Raw genomic sequence first — 19515 nt, 5'->3', positions numbered from 1 at the left:
GCAGTTGCACCCACCCCCACCCTCAGTCTGTGGAAAAATTGTCTTCCACGAAAATGGTCCCTGGTGCCAAAAAGGTTGGGGACCGCTGCTTTAAGTGTCAAGGTAATGAAAGTCAGAGACTGAGAATCTGTGCCAGATTAGAGGATGGTAAAGAGACATGCTAATTTAACACAGCATAGGATTTTGAGTTAGATCCTGGACCAGAAAAAGGATATACGTGGGACAGTTGGTGAAATTGGAATAAATTATGTAGATTAATTGTATTTTATCAGTGTTTCTGTCAGTCTCCATTTATTTAGAAGCCTTGTTATCTCATCCTGATATGTCCTTTATCATTATGAAACATTCCTCTTCCTCTCTGGTAATATACTCTTTGCCTTGAAGCCTTCTTAGTCTGATCTGAATCTAGTCACTTCAGCTTTCTAATACTTAAAGTTTACATGGTATCTTTTCCCATCCTTTTATTTCAGCCTGTTTGAATCCTTATATGAAAAAGTGCATATCTTACAAGTACTGTGGTTTTGGCTTTCTTTCAGTTTTGTAAATCTGTCTGGCAGTCTCTGTTGTTTGTTTGAATATCTAGTCCATTTATATTTAATTCAGTTACTGATATGGTTACATAAAGTTGGCTGTCATTCTTATTGTATCCTTTGTATTTTGTGGTTTTTCTCTGACTGCTTTCAAGGTTCTTCTCATTACATTTGGTTCTTAAGTATGCGACTATGATGTAGTTAGGTATTGGTTTTTCCTTTATATTTATACTACTTGTGGTTTTTTTAGTCTTTTGGATATGGGATTTTGATGTCATCACTTCTGGAAAGTTCTCAGCCATTGTCAATATTTTTTCTGCCCCATTCTTTCTCTCTTCTCCTTCTTGGACTCCAATTAAGTCTTTAATCTGCTATTCAGTCCTTCCAGTAACTATTTTTTTAAATTTCAAATTAGTATTTTTCAGTTCTAGAATTTCCTTGTGTTTCTCTTTTAATTTCTCTTTACGTGCTCTGATTTTTGGTCCATTCATTCCTTATGATTATGTTTTCCTTTTCATCTGTGAACATTGTTAAAATAGCTGCTTTAAAATTATTTGCAATTTCAACATCTGAGTCATTTCATGGCTGGTTTTCATTAATTTCCTATTCTTTTCAACATGAGTAAAAATTTCCTGATTCTTACAAGTCTGGTAATTTTATTCTGGGTATCATGAATAATACGTTGTGGAGAGTGATTTTGTTACATTTTTCTGAAGATGATAGTTTTGTTTTATTAGCCAGTTAACTTTGCTCAAGTCACACACGAAACTTTGTCATCCCTGTGGTTGGCAACAGCTAAAATCTCTTTCTTTAGTTCTTTTAGGCTGCTGAACATCTGTTGTGTTCATGCATAGTTCAGTGGTCAACCAGGGATTTGAGCAGTTTAACTTCAGAATTTGTTGTTGTTTCTCTCCCTCTCCTTTCTGGGATTTCTTCTCTCCTCACTTCCAGCTCTTGTGATAGCTACAAAGTCTGTCCTCTGATTCTTCAAGCTAGTAAGATTGCTGATTTCTGTTTGAGTTGTAGCCAACCAGATACCAGTTGGGGCCTGCCTTCAGGTGAAAATCCTAGAAAAATGGGGTTACTAAACCAGTGCCATTCCCTTCCTCTAAGTATTAGCTTCTTTGTTTTTGCCTGATTTTCGTTTCTTTTCAGTACTTTCTGATAGTTAACTTTTATATTTTATCCAGAATTTAAAGCTGTCTGAAGTGTTACTTCAGCATTACCAGAGACAAAACTTTATACTGACTTTATACTAAACACCTTTACAGATAAACTCGTTGCTTTTATATACTATTTATAGTTGCTACTTAGTGTTCTGCTGTAAGCGTCCATCATATTTTATATTTCCACTCACCTAGTGACATAGACCTAGGTTGTCCATCTCCTTGGTACTACAAATAGTACCATTTACAACATTACCTCTGGGAAGGTTCCTTTGGTATATATATCCCAAGAGTGAGATTGTTAGATTGGAGCATATTTGCATACCTAATTTCATGAGTAAATTCCCTTCAGGCAAGGCATGAGCATTTTCCTTTACTCACATCCCCACAATACTAAGAACTACCCAACTTTATGTTTGCCAGTCTGATGGGTAGAAGGTAATAGATCATTTAAACTTGCATTTTCTGATTTCTAGAGGTGTACACTTCTTCACATGTTTTTCACCTTTTATGTGTTGGTTTTTATGTCCATTGCCTATTTTTCTGCTTATGTGTTTCAAGTCAGATCCTTACTACTCCTCCTTATTTGTGCCATTTTGGCCAAGTTGAATAAATTCTTTCACATCTCAAAGAAATACTCTTCTTCATCTTCTTCTCTTAGTTTTATACTTTTACATTTCATATTTAGGTCTTTAATGTGGATGCCAGTTTTTTGTATATAATAGGAGGTAGAAATCAAACTTCATGTTTCTCAATACAGTGCAACCAGCTTTTCAAGTATGTTGGTTTTATTATTATTACTAGTGTTTGGAAGTATGTTTTAGCATTTGTTGAGGTAATTCCACAAAGGGCTCTTTCTAAAATATAAATTTGATCATATTGCTTGAGCTCATTTCAGTGGTACCCCATTGTCTTAGGATACAGTCTATAGTCTTTTACCATGGTTTAGGAAGGTCTTTGTGAAGTTGTCTGCTTGTCTCTGCACTTTCTGCCCAGTGTGCTAGTACTCTAAATTTACCACATGCTCTTTCTTCCTCTGGGAAATATCATACTGTTATTGTACACAGTACAGTATGTTTTTTTTTCCCACAGTACAGTATGTTTTATTTGTTTTTATATCTGTATTCTTGACTACACTGTAGTCCCAGCAGTTCCTGTTATGTATTAGGTATTCAACAAATATTTACCAGTTGAAGGAATTGAGTTGAATACCTTGATCCTTATCCTTCATTAATTGTCTAATTTACTTTTTCAGACCAAATTAATGTTTAAAGGGAACTCATTTACTTGATGAATAAAAGTTTATGTAATAACTACTGTTAATCTCAATGGACAGTTCTTTCAAATCTTCCTCATGTTGACATACTGCATTCATAGAGCTCCTTATTTGTTTCCATAGCTCTTTTTTAATCTCGTTTGATCCTTAGAACAACTCTAGATAGAAAGATCAGGCACTACATCTGTTTTATGGATGTTGAATCATAGCTCAAGTCATTTGCCTGAGGTTCACACAGCTAGTTTCATGTTTCTACCTATGTTTGGGGGGAGAAAGATTTGTTTGCTCAGGCAGCTGTGTACTGTCAGTGATATGAATGAAAGCCACTTCATTGTTCTGCCAAGTATTTTTTAAAGATAGTATTTATGAGGTTTTCTTTTGTTGGCTTTTCCCCTATTTGGGGGGGGTGGGGAGGTTTTGTCTTAAGTTTTAGGACTGTAGCAATAATGGGTTTCAGTCATATTAGTACTTCTGGGATGAGAACTGTGGGTAAATGGTTTCATTTAGAGTTTTGCCCAAGGAATCTTAAATATTGCAAACATTATTAGACTATAATTATGGGAGGTTTGTTGTCTTCAAAATCATATATGTATTCTAAAATTTTTCACAGGATATTTTATATACCAGTATCTATATCTTTTTTTTTTTTTTTGCGGTACGTGGGCCTCTCAGCGTTGTGGCCTCTCCTGCTGCAGAGCACAGGCTCCGGACGCACAGGCCCAGCGGCCATGGCCCACGGGCCCAGCCGCTCCGTGGCATGTGGGATCTTCCCGGACCGGGGCACGAACCCGTGTCCCCTGCATCGGCAGGCTGACCCTCATCCGCTGCACCACCAGGGAGGCCCTCTATATCTTTTAAACTTGGGCTTCAACTACTTTTGTACTTAGTTTTTTAAAAGCATTTTTGACGTGCTCTATTGTTCCTGTTAAGTTGCTTCGGAACTTGGTATTTCAAGGCAGACAGATGATGCACTTGGAAGTGGAATACTTTTCTGGTTTCATTAAGTGTTATTAAGTAAAGTTGAAATCATTTATGTTATTAAATAGGTTGAGATGATTTTTTTTAACTATTGAGATTTGGCAAATTCTTAAAGGTCATGTTTTAATGATACTTTGTTATATTGAATGTTTTACTGGTGTTAGATACTGTGAAACATGGTCTATTAACCCCAGCTGTCTAGAGTTAGAGAAACATTCAGTGAGGCACTTTTCTCTTTCAGTTGATTTTTTAAAATACGCTAAAATATCAGTATCATATAAAACATAACATATGAGCTAGTTCTTTAAAGATGTTAATTTTATTTTCTTTACATCTGTTTTTCCTGCTCTTTAGAGGAAGTATCATTCTGCAAAGGAAGCTTATGAACAACTTTTGCAGACAGAAAATCTTTCTGCACACGTAAAAGCAACTGTCTTACAACAGTTGGGTATGTAATAATATACATTTAGTGTGTTATAAGTACATCTCTTTATGTTTTTTACATGTCACAGATGGTAAATACGTGGCTCATGTACCCTATTTCTTTTCTTTCCTTTTCCCCAGAGTTGATAGAATTAATCTGAACCCATCATGTTTTCCACCTTCTGCCGAGCATTGTCTATCCCACAGTCAATCTCATTACAGTTCTTTAGTGCAACTTGTCCTTTTAAATTCTCAAAATTATACTCTGGTACTTAACCCATGGGTGAGGGGGACTGAATACTTTCTTTGTGCCAGATATGCTTAGTACTCAATGAAGTTAAGTGATTTACCTAAAGTCTCTTAGTGGTTGGTGAGCTTGCTTTCATAGCTCTGTTGATAATATTAACTAAAGCATTTTATGTAAGAATTGTGGAACATCTAACATTATATATAGTTTCTCTACACATGTAGTTCTGTTGTAATGTTGAAGATGAAGGAATGTAGTCATCTGAATATGTGTCACTATCACCAAGAAGATAATGATGGAATTCTCCAACATTTAATTTTGTTGCTTGGTTATTGAGTCATGTTTCTTGTCTGCATTTGGTATTTCGGGGGGTTTTTTTGGTTTCCCCCCACACCCCCCCAGCTTTTTAAAATTTGGTTTTGGTCTGGGCAAATAATTGACTCTTAAGTTTTAGCCACTGTTGTAGTAATGTGAATGTTTTCATGATGTGACTATTTTTAATGTAATTTTTAAATTACTTAAGCTTAGACTTTATCACTTACCTTCATGATATGAATGCATATTATGTGATCGGTTATACAAAATAAACACATTGCTTTCATATAAAAGTTTTATTTTTAGCTTTGTTTTTAATTTAATCGCTGGTTAGAATTTTCCTTCAGTTATCCATACTTTTAAAAATTATAGTCAAGTTTTGTTTTTAATGATTACATGTAGTGTTTGAGTAATGTGAATTTGTATCTTTAAATTAAAGCAAGTTTATTAGTACAGCACAAAAGCTTTTGTGTTAGTTCTTCAGTAAAAAGAGCAAAGTGGTGCCTTCAGACAGCTTACTCATTCAGCTAATATTTGAATACAAGCTGTTTTTTAATTAGCTGCAGTGAAGAATGTGTCAATAGCAAAAATGCATATATACCTTTTAAATTTAAGAAATGGGTTGAAATCGTTTGAATTACCTGTCTTCTTTGGCAGAGTGTATAGGTAAACTTTTCATGGTTTTGAAAGGGAAGGTACTTCCCCTAATTGAGTCTATTTATGCCTGCACATCAATCCTTCCTACTTTCTTGTCACTGTTGCTTAAGCAACTCCTTTTAGAGCCTGCTACGGTAGGTCCTGTTCTTACTAGTAATAGTAGGAGAGGTAAGGGAAGAACAGATGAATAGATGTGTGATTGACTTATATTTCTGTAAAACATGGTAACTCAATCCTTTTAAAATGTCTTTTGGAGCACAGCAACTATAATAAATGCCAGAAAATAAGGGTTCTTATTTATTTTATGTACTGTGGACTATACACAAAGAACAGCTGATTTTATGCATTTGAATTGATCCACAACTGAAATATGATTCCCTGGCAAATTAAATCAAATTATTCCTGTGTGCCTTGAAGGTATAGAATACACTAGTCCATGATCCAGTCTTTTGATTACTTCCATAGCCAGCTTGCTTGCTTGTTTGTTTGTTTGTTTATCATAACAGTTGTATTTAAGGTGTACAAGATGATGTTTTGATACACCTGTACATAGTGAAATGATTACTACAGTCAAGCTAGTCAGCATATGCATCTCCTCACATAGTTACCATTTGTTTTTGTGTGGTGGGAGCACCTGAAATCTACTCTCATATTAGCAAGTTTCCAGTATATATTACAATATTAATAACTGCAGTTGTAATACTGTATGTTCTCTAGGCTTACTTATCCTACATAACTTCAACTGTGTAACCTTGACCAATATCTCCCCATTTCCCCAACCTTACCGCTCCTGGTAACCACCATTTAACTCTCTGCTTCTGTGTATTCGACTTTTTAAGATTCCACATATGAGATTATGCACTATCTAAATGTATTTATTAAACATTTGTGTTACCCATTTTGTACCGTTTTTATTTGCACCATTTGAATGGACTTTTCTTATAGCCTTGGGGTTTTAAAAAATTGTCAAATGCTTTATAGTTTTTATTTTATAAGGTGTGAAAATATGTAGCCAGTGCCAATAAGGTGGGATTGTATGTGTGTGTTTTACTCTGAACTATCATTGATTATATAGCTTATATTTACTCCTTGGAAATAAACATAGGGTTAATAGTGTCTTGGAGATTCTTAAATGTACATAAATTTTTGCACGGAACAGTGAATAAGATTTAACATCTTTATATTCTTTGTTTTATACCTTGGAATCTTTTCAAATACAAAAATCAGAGAATAAAAGAACTGTAGTTTGCAATGCTTTAAATTGTTTTAATTTCTCTGGAATGAAAGTTCTTAAGTGATAAGTCAATGCTTAAAATTGTTTTAATTTCTCTGGAATGAAAGTTCTTCATAGCTTTGACTGTACTTTAAGAACAGACTTTCTTAGGCCAGAATTGACAGTTCTAAATTTTGGGAATGTGTATGCCAAGCTAAATGAATAAATTTACTGAAAAGAGTATTTTTTACTTGTTTGTTTTCTGCTTGGTATTCTTTAAAATAGAAGAATAATTAACTCATTTAGGTAAATATTTTTAATCACTTACTATAGGTTGGATGCATCATACTGTGGATCTCCTGGGAGATAAAGCCACCAAGGAAAGCTATGCTATTCAGTATCTCCAAAAGTCCTTGGAAGCAGATCCTAATTCTGGCCAGTCCTGGTATTTCCTCGGAAGGTAAGACTGATTTATCAGATACTTAGGCTTTGCTTTTGTTTATTCCAGCTAAGGGATTTGAATTATGATCTAAAATATTAGTTTACTAATAACTTGATCAGTGTATTTTCTCTTTTAAGTATTTTATAACAGATTTCTAGAAGTTAAAAAATAAAAGAAAGCTTCTGAATGTGGTGGTTTTCTTACAGCAGCATCTGGTCTATCAGGACGTTTCTTATTTTGCTTATTGAATTTTCATTTGACTTAAATTATTGCTGGTTTTTAAAAAGTCATAGCAGATAGTAATTTTTCATTCAACTATTTATGCCTTTCCTTTGGATTTCTAGTGTTTTCTTTATATGTCTGTTTAATAGAACAGAGAATTTTTCATTCTACCTGGTGACTACCAGTAGTCAGTAGAACTTTGCTAGTTATCATTTTGATTAGTGATATATACCTTAGAATGGACATTAATAGTAGATCTCAAATCACAGTCGAAAGTAGATACATTATTACTGGATTTGTTGGAAAGGAGAAGTGACATGTAGTGAAAATAGTTTTTTGCAAGCCTATAAACTTCTCTTGTACTTTGAATGTCTGAATTTTGCTTACTGATTATCTGAAACATACCTCATGTATATGTATCTGATAGAATATATTTTTGGACCATTGTCAGATTGTTTTTTGGTTCCTAATTGGTTTTAGCTTTTGCAGTATGGTGGAAAGATCATTCGACTACGAGCTGAGATACTTGGATTCAAGTCTTGGCTAGGCTACTGTTTGTGGAATCATGGATGGTACAGTTAAACATTTTGAGGCTTCAGTTTTCTATTGATTAGAGAATTAGATTGGTGGTTCTCAATGCTGGGGCTGTGGGGCTATTTTGCCCCATAGAGGACATTTCATAATGTCTGTAGAGACATTTTGGTTATCACAACTACGGGGAGTGCCACTGGCATCTAGTGGGACAGCTGTCTACAGTAAAAGATTACCTGGCTGAGGTTGAGAAGCCCTGGGTTAGATTATCTGTTAGGTACCTTCCCATTCTAAAGGTTTTAATTTTATGAATTCTTCGGAAATTATCCTATTTTGTTTTAATTTTAAGCTTTTTTTTTTTTTTTTTTTTTTTTTTTTGTGCGGTCCGCGGGCCTTGTGCGGTACGCGGGCCTCTCACTGCTGCGGCCTCTCCCATTGCGGAGCACAGGCTCCGGACGCGCAGGCTCAGCGGCCATGGCTCACGGGCCCAGCCGCTCCGAGGCATGTGGAATCTTCCCGGACCGGAGCACAAACCCTTGTCCCCTGCATCGGCAGGCGGACTCTCAACCACTGCATCACCAAGGGAAGCCCTAATTTTAAGCTTTTTTCCTCTATTTTCTATAGTATTTTACTTGAAGTGAGTTTGCCATATAGTCATGTTAAATTTTAGTATTTTGTATGGTTTCATTTTTTTTCCTTTAAATATAGCAAAGTATATTTGTATGAGAGGGAATAATATTAAGATGTTTCCTTCTTTAAAAAATTTTTGATTATTCATTAATAATATACAATAAGGGCTTCTCTGGTGGCGCAGTGGTTGAGAGTCCGCCTGCCCGTGCAAGGGGACACGGGTTTGTGCCCCGGTCTGGAAGGATCCCACATGCTGCGGAGCGGCTGGGCCCGTGAGCCATGGCCGCTGAGCCTGCGCATCCAGAGCCTGTGCTCCGCAATGGGAGAGGCCACAACAGTAAGAGGCCCGCGTACCGCAAAAAAAAAAAAATAATAATAATAATATACAATAAGAGTCTAGTGGAAAAGTTGCTGTTTATAGCAGGGGGTTTCTGATTCCTTCCCAAGCTTGTAAAATCATGTAAATTGGGTTGCTTATTAATAAAGCTTGAGAGTGCAAACATTGTCTCACTAAAGATCTTTGGGAGCAGAAACTGGATCTTACCATCTTTGTATCTGTCTGCCTAGCAAAGTGGCTATTCAGTAAATGGAATAAATGAACTAACTGAACACCATTTGCATTTGGAGCTAGCTCTGTTACTACTATTAGTATTGTGCAGTGATAGGCTTCATACAGTGACCAGAAAGGAGGTCTAGTACTGGGAAGTAGGGCCTTGCCTAGTCATTGCCTCTAGTGTTAATGTTTATATATGAAAATTTCTTTTAATATAGATTAAAAGGAATGTATACTGGAAAGTATTTTCCTTTTGACCTAAGATAAAAATCAGTAGTTTAATACAGTACAATAGTGTGGGTGTCTTTTTAATATAATTTTTTCTTAATTCTAGGCATGGAAAATTAATACATAATGAAACATCAAAAATTACTTTTTTTTTTTTTTCCCCCGGCCGCGCCGCTTGCGGGATCTCAGTTCCCTGACCAGGGATTGAACCCCGGTCCTGGCAGTGAAAGTGCTGAGTCCTAACCACTGGACCGCCAGGGAATTCCCAAAAATTACTGTCTTAGTAATGCTGTAATTTTCAGCTCAATGAGCACTATTCCATAGGAGGTTCCCCCCGCCCCCCACCCCCACCCCCCCGCATTACCTGATTTTACATTTTAAATCATTGAGATGCTTTTATTTGAATCTTTCTGGGTAAAATTTTCCAACTATAGTTTACTGACTTCTCAATTAAAGGATACTTACTACAATTTAACTTATTTTGGTGTTCAAGATTATCATGTTGGTGTCCATTATTTTTTATCTGTAATATAATTTGAGGACTGTTTAGACTTTTTTACTTTGATGTTTACTTTTCTTACCCTCTTTTGCTGACTTCTAATGTGTTGCTTCAAATCTGTTTTGTTGTGAGAAAATTTTTATAAATAAATTGTATTTTAGAAGTTATTAAAGCTCTGAAGGAAGATCTCAAGTGTCAGTAAGCAACTTTGGGATTTGATGACCCTAATATTTCTGAGGCATTTTATTACTTACCTCTGCATTCAGGTCTGTGTTGAAGATTGAATTTGTCATTTGGCATGTGTATATCATAACAAAAGTGTAATGTGGTAATGCTGTTAAACTGGTACTAATCATTGACTGTGTTATCACAGAACTATAGAATGTTAGAGCTGGGAAGGACCAGGAGGTCACCTAGTTCACCCTGTAAACCTTGTCATTTTGCAGATGTTTTAGAAAGTGAGCTCAGAGGAGTAAAATGTTTTGTCCAAGGTCACAGTCACGCAGATAACTAATATCAGAGCAGGGACTAGATCCTAGGTTCAACACCCAGTGCTTTCTCAATTACACAGTGCTGTCTCAGGGGAACCTAGTTAAGTTTTATTAGAGGAAAAGTGGTTGGCAGTTGGATTGGGACATCTGTATTTGGGCACATTGGTTTCCTACTTTCATTTTGTAGGAATCAAGTATAAAAACATTGGGTTTGGGAATTACTGCTTATTCCTCCTAGCGGTTAGGCAAATTTGTCTATAAATCTGAGATTGGCTTTGATTTAACAACAACAAACAGAGCATCTGTTAAGCATTCCCTTTCTTTGTGGTGTCTGTCCCTGTTTGGCATTGTTAATGCCCTCTTGTCCTGAATTCCCTTCTCATAAAACAGTTTGCTCTGTGACACTGCCTTCTCTGTCTCAGTCACTCACCTTTCTTATATTGCCCCAACCACAATATTAATGATTGCTTAGGCTTAGTTTTACCGCTCCTTTGTCGGTATCCTATGTTCTTATACCCTCTCTTTCATATGGATGAATTCCAAATCTAGATTTCTATACTTCAAGGTATTAAACACCAGGACCACATCTCCCATTCTTTACCTAACATTTCCCATTTTAATGTCCACACCTCATGTCAAAATCAGCATATTTCAAATCTCATTCATCATTTTCTTCCCTGAACCAGCTCCTTCTTCTTTATTTTTGCCAATGATATCACCATTTTTTTCCTCTATTTAATCAGGCTTAAAACCTAAATTATAACCCCACCCCCATGAATAGCTAATCAGTTTATCACAAAGTCTTTATCTGTTTTTTTGGTTTATTGTTTCTCCTGTCTTTTTCTTTGTTGTTACTTGCATTACTTTCATCCTGATTTTGGCGTATTCCAAACCAGTGAATATAACTGCCTTCTTTTTTACTGTCCATAACTTATTTTCCTTTCAGTTTATCCCTACATGTTGTTAGCAGATTAATATTCCTATAAAGTACTTTCATCATGCCATTCCCCTTGTTAGAAGAACAAACTTCAGGGTATTCTTGGGTTGGATTTAAAATCCTCTGCTGTTTATATCTGTGCTATCTTATATTAAGTTTTGCTCATATTGTTCAAGCAGCATTTCAAAATGCCTTTTCTCACCTTCTCTGCCAGAATCAGTGGTTCCCACACTTTTGGAGTACTTGATGTTTAAATTTTTTTTTTGCTGTTTACTCAGTCAATAGTATTTCAAAATAAGTCAATTACAATACAAATATTAGTTTAATGGAAAATTTATGTATGTATGTGTATGTTGTTTTTCCATTTCGTTTGCTTGGCCAAATTGCCATATACTGGCTGGTAATGGGTATCACTGATCTAAACAGTATGCATCTACACATATTCAGTTCCTTTACTCTTACCCTTCCCTTTCTTGTCTTTCCTAAACCCCCGGTAATGTGTCTACCCTAAATTTTCAGACCAGGTATTGTCTGTGCTAGCCATTTGATATGGCATCATGACAATTATAATGTGTCTTCAGTCCTCAACTAAATTGTAAGCTCCTTGAAGACGAACTGGATTTTGTTCTTTTCTTTTTCCCTTAGTGCCAAGCACTAAAGATAATTTCTGTATTTATAATTTCAGCTGCTGTTCTGTGTATCCATCAGGTACATCTACATTAAGAAAATGGCAGGTCATTGAAACTTTAATCATACCTTGCTACCCTTACTAGTCATAAAATACTGTACTTAATCCTATTTTATACTATTTTTGATAGTTAGCTTGATAGTATTTATGTTTGTATTTTGTATGAATTAAAGAATTTTTGCCCTCATTATTTAAGAAAGGAGAATTGAAATCCGATTCAGCAAGTCTTACCAACATAGAGTGTTTTTCTTGGTTTTTAACTCTATGTTCTTACTCTATAGAAAACCAGAGATCAAGCTGTATAAGTAGAGTAGTGGGTGTGTGTGTATGCGTAACTCAGTATTATAATATTGAAGTGATATGGCCTTTAATTATTTTAATAGGTGCTAAAGCATGCTGTATTGATAAACACTATCAGATAGACTAATATAGTTTATTGAAGGGTTAATTATAATGTACATTATTGTTGTCATATATGTACACACATTCACATAAATATGTCAGCTTATTAGGTTTTTATTTGCTTTGACATATAGTCCATCCATTCAACAAATTAATTAATCAATTAGTATTAATCGTATTTTCTTGATTTTTCCCTCCCCTCTCAGGTGCTATTCAAGTATTGGGAAAGTTCAGGATGCCTTTATATCTTACAGGCAGTCTATTGATAAATCAGAAGCAAGTGCAGATACATGGTGTTCAATAGGGTAAGACTTTGTATAAAAATAATGGTATTATAATTGATACACAAAGATGGTTGCATCACGTATAATGTACTTCATGGCTTATATCATGTTATGAAGCTAAGCAGTTCTTCTTAGTCAACTTATTTTTTCTTAATATCTCTTTGCAGCGTGCTATATCAGCAGCAAAATCAGCCTATGGATGCTTTACAGGCCTATATTTGTGCTGTACAATTGGACCATGGCCATGCTGCAGCCTGGATGGACCTAGGCACACTCTACGAATCCTGCAACCAGCCTCAGGATGCCATTAAATGCTACTTAAATGCAACCAGAAGCAAAAGTTGTAGTAATACCTCTGCACTTGCAGCACGAATTAAGTATTTACAGGTAAAATGTTTAAATGGCAGTTTTTTAAAGGCACATATTTCCCCATGACACTCAGGCAGGAGGAGGGTGGCTGGGAATTTTGTCTAGCTGTGTTTTGATGTCTATAATTTGTTTCCATATTTTGTAAACATACCATAGCTTGTAATATTATTTTACTTTTCATTTTAAGTAAGATATGCAGTATTTTGAAAGATGCTCTTTTGCACATTTACTCTGTTGATGCATATTAATTTACATAATTTTTTTCTATGTACTGTCTACATTTTTAAGTTGTCATAGCATTTTAGAGAAAAGGACACAAACATTGTCTTTCACTCTTGCTTGGAGTTTCATGAGAAGACAGCTATAAGAACTCTGAAAACAGAGCTCAGCTTTGTTTTAATTCTCACAAAGGTTTATATTCCGGTTTCCCTCATTATACTTAGTATCTTTCTGAAACCCCAAATTAAGAATCTATTTTCTTTTAAAAACAATTAGTTATAGCATTTAGGAAGATTTAGTGGACTTGCTCTTACTCAATTAGGCTTGTGTTAAATTTGCTTTTTACATAATTTTTCCTAGGCTCAGTTGTGTAACCTTCCACAAGGTAGTCTACAGAATAAAACTAAATTACTTCCTAGTATTGAGGAGGCGTGGAGCCTACCAATCCCCGCAGAGCTTACCTCCAGGCAGGGTGCCATGAACACAGCACAGCAGGTGAGAAGTTGGGTTATGTTCTGCAGGTGCCCAGCTTTAAGGGTTCTTTTCAATCTGTAGTGGTCAAGCGTATTTTACTAAGCACAGGAGGCTTTCATTAATGAAAAGCCTCTTGATTTAATTGTGAAGGGAATCTAGATCAAATTAAAACTCCCTCTGATATGGGAAGAAATTTTGGGGTGCCAGTTTAGAACCTTTGTGCATTTTCATGATTTTGAAGGAGGTTTCTTAAAGTAATGCTGCAGTGGTTTATTTTTTAAAGCAAGTTTTTCAAAGGAAGGTACACATTCCTCCATTGATGATTCATTTGATTTTGATTTTCAATAATTGCCATCAGCGATGTCCACATAGCTTTGAAAAGTATGCAGCTTGTAAAGTTTTACAATTTGAAGGAATGAATTAAGAATATATAGAACCCTATTTTTGTCTTCCTTCTGTGATTCTTAGGCATGTAAACCTCATCATCCAAATACTGAACCTGTATTAGGCCTCAGTCAAACACCAATTTCACAGCAATCCTTGCCACTACACATGATTCCTTCTAGTCAAGTAGATGACCTGTCCAGTCCTGCCAAGAGGAAAAGAACATCTAGTCCAACAAAGGTATATATTTTAGAGAAATATAAAAATCCCAGTCAAAAAAGAAACTCCTAACTGCCCTGAACTTGTGCAGTTTGAACATCTCCTGTCCTTTACTTTAAATCTGTGGACATCAAAGAGTGAAAGGTTTGAGTTTTTCTATCCCAAATTCTTAGCATCATATTAAATATAGAAAGTAGGGATAAATTTGCATTCATCAAATCATTTTATTCATCTCCCTGCCGTTAAGATCTCAACACACTTTTCATCATCACCTTCTACTGACATTGAAATAAACTTAATGTTGGACCTAGTGGACAGTGTGGTATTTAGGTTAGCCATTTGGGCCATAGTTTAGGGGTGGGCCTTTTTGGGTGGCTTATTAAAGAATCAATATTTTCTTAATTTATGATTTTCCAAATTTATTATGCATGTAAAAGTATTTTTAAAAGAACTAAATGTCATAACATCTTTCTTATATGTAAATATTCCAATTCAAAGTCATTTGGCCTCCATTAGTCATTATTGTTAACTCTATGGATTTAACCAAATATTCTTTAATTTTTTTTTTTATCAATTTTCCTCAGAATACTTCTGATAATTGGAGTAGTGGCCATGCAGTGTCACATCCTCCAGTACAGCAACAAGGTCATTCATGGTGTTTGACACCACAGAAATTACAGGTATGTAAGATATGCTTTTGACAGATTGTTTTTCCTATTTAAAGAAGAGTAGAGGTACTAAGTTTTAAGTTTTTTAACTATTAATTCTTAAAGTCGAATGGCAGTAAACTCAATAAATAGGCGCATAAGTAAAATGAACCCACATTTACCAGAGTAATAGAGATAATTCATTCTTTTTTTTCCACTCCCCCCTGCCCCCCACTCCCCCCAAATATATTCTCATGGTTCAAACTGCCTCAGTATGAGTTTAGGGTATATAAGGTAAATTCTCCGTCTAATTCCTGCCCCTACCCACTCAGTTCCCCTCCTAATAGACAGCCAGTGTTATTAGTTTCTTATCTGTCTTTCCAGAGATATATCATGCATGTACAAGCAAATACGCATCCTCTTTCTCTCATCTTTTACTATTTTTCTCCTTTTTTTATACAAATGATAGAATGCTATATATACTGTTAATAATATATTTTACAGACCTTTCCATGTCAGTGTATAAAGAGCTTCCTTATTCTTTTATGACTATATCATGTTTCTTTACGTAGGTTTCATACTTTTACTTAGGCAGATCACTAGTTTTGGACAGTCAGATTGTCTTCAGACTTTTCCTATTCCAAACAGTGCTTCTTAGAGTGTACTTGTCACAATGCATTTTTAAGCTCAAAGAACTTTCTGTGTAAATCCTGAAAATTACTGATGAGTAGAATTTCCTGTGCATTTATCTCAAAGATGACATTACAGTAAACCTTCTGAGGTTTCTCAAACTTCTTAAAGGACTTCATCTTGGGGTTGATTGTCATTGGTCAGAAATCAGTATCTTTGACTAGACAGCATTCTGAGTTTTACCTACTCATTTCAAGGGAAAGGTTGTTTAGAATAGTGAGCTTGTTTCTTAGATGTGTCTTTGACTGTATTCTCCTTTCTTCTTCTTCTAGCACTTGGAACAGCTCCGTGCAAATAGAAATAATTTAAATCCAGCACAGAAACTGATGCTGGAACAGCTGGAAAGTCAGTTTGTCTTAATGCAGCAACATCAAGTGTGTATAGCATTTTTTTCCCCTAAAATTTGTTACCATTTCAAATATTTCTGTTGACTGGAACATCATTTTAGAGTATGTTCATGCCCAATTCTACTTTCCACCAATATTTGGTGGAATTGAATAATCTGTGCTTCTTAAAATACTGGTAATGGACAGATTTTTAGGAAAAAACAGCAATAAATTTGATTTTGAACATGACTTAGTATTTTATTATTTACATGTTATTCTGCATGAGTTTTATTTATATTATTTAATACTTAACAAGCTACATCCTAAACTTAGGTGGGGTTCTTTCAAGCTTGTTTAACTCAGAGAATCTGGCATATAAATGTGATAGAATGGAATTTTGAGATCCCCTATTTTGTGATGGGGGAAAAAGACCTGTAAATTTGATTTCCTTTCCATAATTTTCAGCTGGATTCTTTTAGTAATCTAAAGGGATATTTCTTAAAAAATTAAGTAGGTTCTTGCTTTTCCGAGGAAGCTAATCTAAATGTGAATAAACAACTTCTTGTTTTGAAAAGGTATTTTTTAACCTAGAGAAATTAAATGTTAGGGTAAAATCAGAGATTACCTGGTTATATATTCTTCATATTCTGATTCTGTCCCCTGTGGACCACACAGGCAGCATTTATTTTTCATTTGTTTTTTGACAGATGAGACAGACAGGAGTTGCACAGGTACGATCTACTGGAATTCCTAATGGGCCAACAGCTGACTCATCACTGCCTACAAACTCAGTCTCTGGCCAGCAGCCACAGCTTGCTCTGACCAGAGTGCCTAGCGTCTCTCAGCCTGGAGTCCGCCCTGCCTGCCCTGGGCAGCCTTTGGCCAATGGACCCTTTTCTGCAGGCCATGTTCCCTGTAGCACATCAAGAACGCTGGGAAGTACAGACACTATTTTGATAGGCAATAATCACATAACAGGAAGTGGAAGTAATGGAAACGTGCCTTACCTGCAGCGAAACGCACTCACTCTACCTCATAACCGCACAAACCTGACCAGCAGCGCAGAGGAGCCGTGGAAAAACCAACTATCTAACTCCACTCAGGTAATAGAAGGACTGACTCTGCCTTGTTGGCTTCTCACATAATAGTTGTCTTCATTTGATTTTATGCATTTTGAGAGAAGAAGAAATAAAAGTTTGAGGAACTGTTTTTATAAGCATTTATAGTACTATAATGTTATTACTACATTGTGGCTCGGTATTATATGTATGTGAGTATATTTTCTTTTCCATATAAGATTTACACAGATAATGTTAGAAATTTCTAAAAAAACAAAAAGAAAATAAATCATACAACTCCCCAAAACCCACTGCTAATTTACAGTGGCATCTTAAGCAATTTATGGTGATGTTTCTTAGTTCATTTCTGCACATATTGCCTACTTAAGATCAGGTGCTTTGCTAAGTGGTAAGTATTCACTCTGGTGGGAGAAAAAGTTTTTACTTCTGAATATTTATCCTCATAGTTTCCCTATATTTTGGATTGTTTCCATGGAGCGGGTGTTCCAAAGCAGAACTGAAGGGTCAAAGAGCATTTTTAAAAAATGTTGTGAATACATATTGCCAAATTACTTATACTTTTACTGGCTCTAAGGAAATATTTGACTTATTGCTGGCTAGCTTTATATTATTGATAAAACTGAGATAAGTTCTTTTTCTGACTTTTAAAATGTTAATTCATGTAGGTAAACAGACAGTAAGTAAGCATTACATATAGAATATTAGGTAATGTTACGATTAGTTCTCTGGAAAAATATAGTAGAAACCGGAGCTGGAGAGTACTAGAGACTGGTGGTAGAGGAGTTGCAGTTATAAATAGGAATATCAGGGAAGATTTCACTGGAAGGGGATATTTGAATAAATACCTGAGTTACAGAAGTGAGCCTTGAAGATACTTGTGATAAGAGTGTTCCACATCTAGGGAGCAGAAAGAAGCAATAGGCCTTAATGCAGGAGTGTGTTTTGCATATTCAGAGACAATCAAGGTGGCAAGCATGGCTGAGCAGGGTGAGAAGAGAGGTAAATGTGGTCCAGCTGGAGATAGGCTGGCTAAATCTTGTTCAGCTTTGTAGGCAATTGTAAAGATTTTGGATTTTATTCTGAGTTAAATGGGAAACTATAGGGAGGTTTGAATGGAGGAGCGAGGTGATCTGCCTGGATGCTCTCTGGTACTCTGTGGATAGACTAAAGGAGGCAAAAGGAGAAATGATATGACCCACTTGGAGATAACTTCTGTAATCCATGTAAGAGGTGGTGGCGGCTCGACCCAGAGTGGCAGCAAGAGAAGTGGTCAACTTTTGGGTACATTTGGGTTGGTAGAACCAACAGGATTAGCTGAGAAAGAGGGAGACTTAAGTTAGCCTGATCAACTAGGAAAGATGGACGAGACTGGATGAAATCACCAAGGGGTGAGAATAGATTGGGAAAAGAACTCAAAACTGAGCCTTGGGGCATTCCAGTATAATAGGTCAGGAAATTGAAGAGCTAGCAAAGAAAACTAGAAGAGGAGTGACCTGTGAGGGTAGTAGTAGATATAGGAGAATGTGAGTGATGGATGCCCTTGAAGCCAAGTGAATAAAGTCTTTCCAGGAGGAGAGTATGATGAAAGTGTAAATCAAATAATGGTTATAGGTTGAGTAAGTAAGGTGAGGAAATTAACACAGGAGAAATAGGAGAGAATTGTTTGGGTAGGTGAGAGAATGGGATTTTGGAGGTTCAGTGTCTTTAAACATTAAAGGATTGTTAAAAGGATAACATGAGATTTTTGTTAGAATGCCTATAATGCTAAGGTATAATTGGTAGTTAATAAATGAGAAGCTTTGTTATGATTGTAACTTATAATTCTATTATTATTCTTTATTACATCTAATTCCCTGACTTGCTTAGTTGCTGAGATTTTCAGTAAATACGCCCTTAACCCTACTTTGGAAATTTGCTGTCTTTTAAAAACATAATTCTAGTGAAAGAACCCACAGTTTACAGGCCATGAAGCCTCTGTACATGACTGTATACTCAGTGGCAGAGCCCCAGCCTTTGCTTTGCAGGCCCCTCAAGGCCAGTGTCCATAGGAGCTTTATAATTTAGGTAATATAGCTGGGAAAGTTGTCTAAGAAACTCTGTTGAACTGATTCTAAGTCAGAGGTTTCCCAAATGAGGATGCTGCATGACTGCTAAAGCTGGGGAGCCTCTATCTCTGGTATTAATATAATTAGAGGCTTTTTCAATACTGTTTTATGCACACCTTTTCAAATATTTTTCTCAAGTTGTAATGAAAACTAGACCATTGATAGAACTGTATGGTATATCTACTTTTTAGTTTGTGTTGATGGGAGGAAATACAGATTGGTAGTAATTTACATTACAGTTTCGAAGAGTTCATTCACAGGTTCCACTTAAGATATGAAAGTAAAATTATA

At 35.7% G+C, this 19515-nt stretch overlaps 1 protein-coding gene across 8 annotated transcripts in view; it reads left to right on the top strand.

Annotated features, from left to right (window-relative positions):
• Positions 1 to 19515, top strand: part of KDM6A (lysine demethylase 6A) — a 211842-nt gene that overhangs the window by 147213 nt on the left and 45114 nt on the right. For 2 of the 8 annotated variants that reach the window (XM_007456962.1, XM_007456964.1), the window contains exons 9-15: positions 4305 to 4398; positions 7139 to 7265; positions 12635 to 12733; positions 12880 to 13099; positions 14962 to 15057; positions 15987 to 16088; positions 16748 to 17143. In XM_007456962.1, coding sequence (XP_007457024.1) covers positions 4305 to 4398; positions 7139 to 7265; positions 12635 to 12733; positions 12880 to 13099; positions 14962 to 15057; positions 15987 to 16088; positions 16748 to 17143 — 1134 coding nt within the window. Of the gene's footprint in view, positions 1 to 4304; positions 4399 to 7138; positions 7266 to 12634; positions 12734 to 12879; positions 13100 to 13660; positions 13796 to 14242; positions 14399 to 14961; positions 15058 to 15986; positions 16089 to 16747; positions 17144 to 19515 lie in introns of all 8 variants that reach the window. The other 6 variants (XM_007456957.1, XM_007456960.1, XM_007456959.1 and 3 more) reach the window with 6 other exon arrangements.

This window comes from Lipotes vexillifer, unplaced genomic scaffold (genome assembly GCF_000442215.2).
Source record: "Lipotes vexillifer unplaced genomic scaffold, Lipotes_vexillifer_v1.1 scaffold15, whole genome shotgun sequence".
NCBI classification, from domain to species: domain Eukaryota; kingdom Metazoa; phylum Chordata; class Mammalia; order Artiodactyla; family Lipotidae; genus Lipotes; species Lipotes vexillifer.
The sequence above is the reverse complement of the archived record's forward strand: the minus strand, read 5'-3'. Positions and strand labels throughout refer to the sequence as shown.